Source organism: Crocuta crocuta, unplaced genomic scaffold (genome assembly GCF_008692635.1).
Source record: "Crocuta crocuta isolate KB4526 unplaced genomic scaffold, BGI_CrCroc_1.0 scaffold160, whole genome shotgun sequence".
In the NCBI taxonomy this organism is placed as follows: Eukaryota; Metazoa; Chordata; class Mammalia; order Carnivora; family Hyaenidae; genus Crocuta; species Crocuta crocuta.
In genome coordinates this window covers 2,832,930-2,841,320 of record NW_027527591.1, presented here as the reverse complement: position 1 = coordinate 2,841,320, position 8,391 = coordinate 2,832,930, and the positions used below count along the sequence as shown (strand labels likewise).

At 39.0% G+C, this 8,391-nt stretch overlaps 1 protein-coding gene across 3 annotated transcripts in view; it reads right to left on the bottom strand.

The window, feature by feature from the left end:
• The window catches only part of LANCL1 (LanC like glutathione S-transferase 1), a 37,680-nt gene extending 31,170 nt beyond the window's left edge, over positions 1 to 6,510 (bottom strand). Inside the window, exons 1-3 of one of the 3 annotated variants that reach the window (XM_077770992.1) lie at positions 6,483 to 6,510; positions 6,076 to 6,172; positions 2,669 to 2,786 (exon numbers count right to left, since the gene is read on the bottom strand). In XM_077770992.1, the coding sequence (XP_077627118.1) occupies positions 2,669 to 2,786; positions 6,076 to 6,156 (199 nt within the window). In that variant the 5' untranslated portion in view covers positions 6,157 to 6,172; positions 6,483 to 6,510. The other 2 variants (XM_077770989.1, XM_077770997.1) reach the window with 2 other exon arrangements.
• Positions 6,511 to 8,391: the final 1,881 nt, after the last annotated feature.

Genomic DNA, 8,391 nt, shown 5'->3' with positions numbered 1-8,391 from the left:
TAGACAACAAATGCTCAATAAATACCAATGCTGAAGAAAGTAATCAAGTTTTAAAGGTTTTCTATAATAAATTAGTGGTTCCCAAAGTAATATAATTTTGGATAAGCTAGCGACAAAAATAACAATATTTATAAAAATATGACACTAAATTTGGGGAACAAAGGTAACGAAATAGAATCCTTATTTTCTAAAAAGTATCCCTTTATGGAAGACAGCAAGGGGAACACAAAGAATAACAGACAAATCAATATATAATTATGTAAACACTGGTTTGACACACAACACCAAGTGTTTTTATGACTTTAAAGTGTTTATGAATGCACTTTTTTTGGCAATAAAATAGCAATAACAAAGAGAGGATACTTGGCAAGAGAGAACAATGGGAAGAGACGGTACTGACATGATTTCATGTGTCAAATTGACATTACGTAGTTTCTTATGCAACTCAAGAGTTTATGCTATTCAGACTGTCTGAACGCTGGCAGGGGACAGAAGCATTTTACTTAGGAAAACATTGGAGGAGACAGTCCATTTTATGTGGGAATAATGGCTTTTTAACAGTGCTCAATTAGCAGACATCAGGATCCTTCCTTCCAAAGCCATTAGCAAATTTATCTAAAAGATTTTATGCTACATCATAAAACAACCCAAACTGCTTAGTATGCCAATTTGCCTAAGACACTTGCTGTATAAGCTGCTTTCAGGAGCCAGCAGTAAGTATCATAAATACTTAAAGACAAAAAGCTCAAGGATATTGGCATTCAAAGGAGATGATACCTGAAACTGATACCGCCAAAACATTTAGCCACACTTGCATTTTGCTTTGGAGTGGAATTCTTTTTCTAATTCCTCTTCTATTTAACCTTTAGTTTCTGAACCAGCCCCGGCAGCAGAGGGCCTGACTGATGGTGTTTTCCTAACACTGTCAAACTACTAATTCAAACTGGAAGTCAATCCCCACTTCTTTTCCTCCTAAAGCAAAGTACCTTATAATATGTATTAATATAAGCTCACTTGAATGAGTGAGTAGGAGAGAGATTTCAGTCATTCTTTTTGTAGTCAGTTAGGCAATTAAATCTAGCCATCTGTCTCAGTATCTTTTTTTTTTTTTCCTGGCCAGGAATAACAAAATAATAGAAACTCCAAATATATTAGGAAAAGATCTGTAAGTATGGGCTTTAGACGATGTGGAAATCAAGAGGAAGCTAAAGATAACCATGCATTGTACTTGTCCTGTTTTGCTCAAATACTTGTGATTTTATTTTATTTTTTTTCAATTTTTTTAAAGTTTATTTATTTTGAGAGAAAGAGAGAAAAAGTGGGGTAGGGACAGAGAGACAGGGAGAGAGAAAATCCCAAGCAGGCTCCCTACAGTCAGCGTGTAGCCCAATGTGAGGCTTGATCCCACGAACTGTGAGATCATGACCTGAGCCGAAACCGAGGGTTGGACACTTAACTGATGGAGCCACCCAGGGGCCCCAAATTCTTCTAATTTTAAATGGAAAATAGTAATGTTCATTTAAATGACAGATGTTATAACTTCCTTCTTGAAGCAAAATACTTTCACATTTATTCTCATTTTTAATATACCTTGTGTTAAGCTTCTAAAATCCCCAGAAATCATAAAACTAAGGTAAGCGGGAGGGCCCAACATTAACTAGTCCATTCCTCTTATTTTGGAAAATAATGACCTTACACATCCCTGACAGTACAATTTTATTCTGATTTTTATCTGTCTTCCCATCCTCGTAAGGACAGAATCACTTGTCATTCCTAAAAGGTTTGTTATTAGTAAATTCCTGCTATAGAAAAAAACTCTCAAAGTGCAGTCCACAAAGCACTATCTACATCAGGACCACTGAGGCTTGCAAAATGCATATTCCGGGGCCCCGCTCAAGACCTGCTAAACTGATATCTCCACTGTGAGGCCCAAGAACCTGCGTTTTCACGACAAGCACCATTGCCTTAAAATCAAATTCCTTAAGCTGAAAACGTGTTCCTCTTTTTGCCTCCTTTCTTCAGAGTCACTGGAAAACATGGAGTCTGTGAACTGTGCTCCTTTAAGATTACAAAGCTATCTTTCTGTCTCTCTGCATTAGTAAACGAACTGAAGTTCTTCAACATTCTTCCTGTGGTTTGCCTCTCTTTCACTTCCTTGACACCTATAGACTCTTTCTTCCCAAACTTTCTCCACCAGCTCAATGACCAGCAAGACAGTGAATGTAAACCAACCAGCGATGACTATCTGGAAGGAGTAGTTCATGCAATCTATGGTTCACTCTGTGTTCATGTGTGGATCCCTGTTTCTCTCCTGTGGATAAATTCTCCTTATTTCTGTTTCACATGCTCTGTTCTGGGATGCTTCCCAACTCTTCCCACTGAAATTCTATCTCCATATTAACTATGTAATGTTTAGCATGATGTTTTCTTTCCACAAGCAGCCATCCAAATTTGTGTCAGGTATGAATTCCATGAACATGCTTACCCTGCCCTAAATTCAGTAGGCACTGTTAAAAATTCAAAGATATCCAGGGTAGGATGAGAGCACCGTATTCTCCTGGAAGCAATATACTCATGTACAGATGCACTTAAGGGTGTCCCATTCTGTCAGACAGCTCTCCAAAGGTAATGTTCTGGCTTATGCCAGCTCACGGTCAGCACTTCATACCTGTCCAGCCAGTGTAAATAGTGCTGTCCCGAGGGTCTGCTGACTTTAGACCTCTCTCCATTTGCTGAAGAAGCTCTCGAATTTTATTGTTCAAGCGTTGTGAGAACTCGGGAGTTAGCTGTAGATATTAAAGGGAAAACAAGTATCAAAAAATATGGACCACTCAACTTCCCGGACTATAGGCTATCAAAATTCAGAGGATACTTCATTTCCATTTAGGTCACATTTTTCTGCCTGGGAGAACTGGATAATCATTTTATTCTTAACAAATTAATAAAACTTAAAAGTGCTACTACATTTTCCTACTCAAGGCAGGAAATACTTGTAATTTAAATGTTTTACATAAAATTTGTAAATAAATACTACAATAGACTTCTGGGGATAAACTGGCATACAGTAGTTTCCACCTATTAGGGAGCATCTGTTATTTAAGCCAATATTTTTTATTATAATAAAAATCATTTTAATAAATTAAGCACAAATCATAATATGTTTGCCGTTTTCTAGCCATTCAAGCTGCAGCAATGTTAATTTTCTAAAGAAACACTTTAGTTGCTTTTGTTATTTAAAACATGAGAATAAACATTTATTAAAGTCCATTTGTGAGAAAATGGATAAAAATTTTTAAAAACTGTAGAAGTAGGATAAGAAAATCAAAATAAATTCATGGATATGAGGAGCCTTAGGCAGAGTGGAAATAACATCAGACCCAGCACAGTGCCTCGCAAAGCAGGGGCTTCATAAATATTGCCCAAATGAATGAGGCTGCCTATATCTTTATCTGGGATTAGCTGGGTGATTTTGCTCTACATAGAACTTCTTTATGCTTCAGTTACTTCTATAAAGTCAGGATAATAATACCTGCCCCACCAATTTCAAAAAGTACTTTGAGGATCAAATGAGATCCTGTGCCTTGGATCTTTCACATTCAGGGATATAATGTTGATACTTCTTAAAAAGTTAAGCAGTCCAAGGGTCTATAACAAGTAATAAGTTGGATATGGAATAAAAGCACACTAAGGTTGGGGCTGCAGGTTAGTGACATCCATATGAAGGCCCATAGGTGCTGGGCAAACCGTGAGGCCCACATAATCATGATCCTACAGGCAACTGAAAAATATTTTGAAAAGTTCTGTATACACTGAATCATGAACTGTCTTAAAAGATCACTTTAATGTATCCCTAAGCAATTTTAGGAACCTGCTATGATTCCCAGACTTGGATTTTACAAAGCAGTAAAACTTCAGAAAGGTTGAGGAGTATCACATGGGTACGAACATTTTATTTCACCATGTAAAGATCATAAAAACAAACCTAACTACCTGTTGGCATCATAATCTCATTTTTTAAAAAGGGCATCTTAACACTGAAAAAAGTAAGAAGGCAGTAACAGGTTATAAAAGATACTAAATTTTACTTCTGAAGAGCGTCTCTGATAAGGCAAACCAGACTATCAACCATAAATGGATTATTTATTCTGAAGCACCACTATGATACCTTCTTTCATACTGTGAAGAAGAAACTACATTGACAGACACACTCCCATTATTTAACAATTTCTGCCAAGAGCTTCAGACTTCAACAAGTCTTGAAAATACATTTAATAAGATAAAATATACTTCAATATTAATATAAAAGGTCTATAAATCTCAACTAGATAGAAGAGTGCATCTATGTGAGAACATGTCGTCTTCTGTTCATAGATCACGGATAATTTATCATCTTGCCTGGCCTTACTCTGAGCCCAAGAATGAGAATGCCTCAGTCTCAGGAAGGGAAATCACTTTCTATTTGTCATATAACCACATTTAATAAAGGTGACCTGCCTGAGAATATTGATTGCTTGTGGCAGACCACAAAATTATTCAAACTCTAGCAATAATTTGCAGAGTCTCCAAAAGCCCTTTTTTTTAGATGCCAGAAAACAGGCCAATTCCTTATTGAAAGGTGTTAACAAATTAAGGAGGACAGATCTCCAGGGTCTGATCCTTGATGTTCAACGTTAAACAATTTTAGAACTGGTATGCTCATTTCTTTCTGGAATCTGTCCAAAACCGTGTGTTAAGTAATAAATTCCTTTATTATTTTTGGAGCAGAGTTTAAATTTATGAATATCTTTTTTTCTCCCTTGGAAATGGTTAAATTCATAAATGCATTTAATTCATAAACAGCCTGAATAGTGAGCTGTATTTTACTGAAGGCTTCTGTCCTTAGGATAAATCCTCAAACGTTCCCTTTGCCAAGATAGCATGAAACAGCATGTCCTTCTCCAACAAGACAAGACAAAATACTTGAGCTTCAGGATCTGCAGAGCTAGACAGAACACAGGTCCAAATGGCCTAAAGGAAGCCATATGACATCAAGATTATTATAAGAAGCTTTGCTTGGGTAGTTCAATTTTGGTCTAAAAAAAATCGGACTGACTCTAGATTCATACATACTTTGGTGCCCTTCTATTCCGCAGCTCTTCTCCATCCTTTTCATCCCTCCCACTTGCATTACTGATGTTAATCCAGAGTGACGAGTGTTTTAAAGAAAACAAAAAGAGCCACATAAAGTTGACGTGGCAGATCTGAAATCTCTAAAGCCATTATAACTCATATGAAATGCTTTACGCATGATGAGTTTAGAAGAAATAAACTGGTAGAATTAAAAAGTGTGTGCACTCCAAAGAGATCACTCTTCCAACCTAACGCACTCCGAGGATTCCCCAACTAGGTATCTCTAAAAACTGTATTCCCTCTTCACAATAATGTCCACTCAAAGAGACATGAGAAAACACAGGCCTCTGGTATCTTACATCCAGCTTCTCTTTTACTCAGTGGCTTATAATATAACGTGCTAACCATTAATTTACTGTTGGTGGGTTTTTTTTTCCCCCCAGCTGTGGGGATGTTCTGCAGAGTGGCAATAGCAGGAAGAAATTTCAGGCCTATGTCCCTAATTTGTCTTAGCACTTTCAGCTTGAAGATGTCTTACCACACTTTCCAACTTACTCTCATCATTTACCATGCCGTATTTGGGTACAAATGTAAAGCAGTAACATGGCACATGTGACAGACCACCAAGACTCCTCCCCTGTCCTTTAAAATGCATACCAAAATTGATCAAAACTGCAAAATCACATGGAAAACGCCATATTCGCCAATTGTTATAATTTAAATTATCAATGATTGAGGTTATTTCAGTTATAAATTAACATTAATAACAATGATTTATAGAAATGTTAGGACTCAAACTGCGTATTTTGACACGTATTTTATATATTTATCTTCAAATTATATATATATATATATATTTTTAAAAGGGGATGCTCGTCCCTTTCTTTCAGGCAAAACTGAGCACCTTTCTGAACACCAGGGCCTGGCTGGAGGTAGGGACTGCAGGCAGATGTATCCCAAACTCACCCTCCCGGCAGAATCAAAGTAGCCTTCGGCCAGGGATTTGTTAAAATCGGCATAAGGATTCGGGAAGGCCCTTTGAGCCATGACGCCGGAAGCGAGCCTGTAGAACAGGGGAAAAAAAGAACCTAGGTTGAGATGGGGGCGTCGGCCGAGTTGCCGCGGCAGCGGGAAGCGGCCGCGCAACACCTTCCTTGCAGCTTCTGGGCCACCCCGCGGTCCCGGTGGTCTGAGTGGACCCCGCGCCGATCGCGGCCCGGCTGCTAGAGCGCTGCACCTCCGCGAAAAGGCTGTCAGGGCCCCGCGCCCACAGTGGTGAAGGGACCCCGTTTTGCACCCTTCCTTCCCACTCCAGCGATTTGAGCCACGACAGGTTCACCGTCCTGAAGCCCGGCCAGGCCTCGGCCTCTCACCCTGCAGTCTCGGACAGCAACAGAAGCCACGCTCTCACCGCCCACTTCCTGCCAGTCGGACCAATCGGAACCTTCGATACTCTGGAGGCCCGCCCCCTTCTCACTTACGGTTTGTTAAAGAGACAGCAGTGTGATTTCGAAAAACTATGAGGGGGATTAATTCCTGGGTAGTTGGGTTGGGGACGTATCTTAGCGTAACGTGCAATTGTGCCCATTATTTCCTGCCTTTCTTCTCTTTTAATATTTTTAATTTTAAAAAATAATTCAAGTCCACATGATTCATAAAAATTAGGAATTTATCTGTAGAAGAAAAAAGACTGCTTCCAGAGCTGAACGTATTCGTATCTCTACTGCTCAGACTGAATAAAACGGGAAGGATAATGTCTCTCCAGAGACCTTCCAAACTTTTTCTTTTGTTCCAAAAAAAAAAAAAAGAAAAGAAAAGAAAAGAAAGAAAAATAAACAAACCCCGCTGCCACCATGAATTAGCAGCATCAAGGACAGAAAACAGGGTTATGTTGAAGAGCTGGATAAAGATCCTTTGGAGATAATTGATAATTTAACTCCCAAGGCACTAAAGAAGAGATGTAAATGTCTAAGGGACAAGCCGTCAAATGGCAATTGACACTTCAAGGAAAATGCATAAAAATGCAAATCACAGCTCTTAAGAATTTGATCTGCTCATTTGCCTAAATTGGACTGTAATATTGTGTACAGGAACACTTAAAAAAATAACAAAGTCCAACAGAGCAGGACATCCACAACACTGAAATTCAATGTTTAACTGTCTCCATAATCTGAAAATCAGTCCTTTCCTTTACACTTAAATCCTACCTGGTACACGTTAGGCCCATTCTGTTGCTCAGAGAATTTTGGAGTTCAGTTTAAAAAGTCAGAAACAATCTCTCTCTCTGCTCTTTGCCTTCCTCTGGTTTCAGTGAAGGACTCTCAAGCATCAAACATCCAGTTATTGAAGCTCAATCGCCACCACACCCCCACCTTGGCTTCTGACCCCTTCTGGCTCAGTTTGTTTTTTAACTGTTACTTATAACACATTTGTTAGCTCCTTCACCCAACTCATGAAGATTTAGTAGAGACCCTGGTTGAATCTTAAATTGGATACCCTTCCTATTTTAATAGATGGGTGTGTGCTAGAGCAACTCATAAGAAAGAAGAAAGAGAGGGAGAGGCACTTTATCAATTACTTTTCTTGAATTATTAATGGCATACTATCAGTTTATCTTATCCACAGCTTTTATATGAGCAATTAAAATCAGTGTGATATTTAAGTAGATTAATGACTACTACAGGGAGAGAGGCAAACTAAGACCATAGATTGTGCTTGAGCAGAAATAAAAGAAGAGTAGAAGTGGGGAAAGATGCAAGGAGAGTACGTGGAAGAGTAAGATGGGGAAGAGGAAAGGAGTATCTTGGTCAGCTTGATGGGCAGCCTCTCAAAGATCAAAGAAGTAAATGGAAAATGCAGTGGAGTAGTGTAGGGACTATAGGGCTTCTCAATCTCAGCACTATGATATTTGGAAAGAAAGGGATGCTTCCTTGCTGCCGGCCCTGTTCATGTTTAGCATCCCTGGCCCTGTTCACTAGGTGCCAGTAGCACCCGGTCCCCAAGTGGTGACAACCAAAAATTTTTTTGCGGACATTGCCAAATGCCAATTATCCCTGGGAGGAGGGGCAACAAATTACCCCTGGATTGTGAATACGAGAGAGTGTAACCAAAAGTGTTTAATAAGATTGGGCAACTGTCTAATTCCAATATCCTCATTGAAGATTTAGCTTGCTGGAATAATGAGCTGAAAATTTGAGGAGGAACTTGGGGAGAGGTTTTGTGGTGTGTGTGTGTGTGTGTGTGTGTGTGTGTGTGTGTGTGTGTTTAAATCTCAGGTGCAGG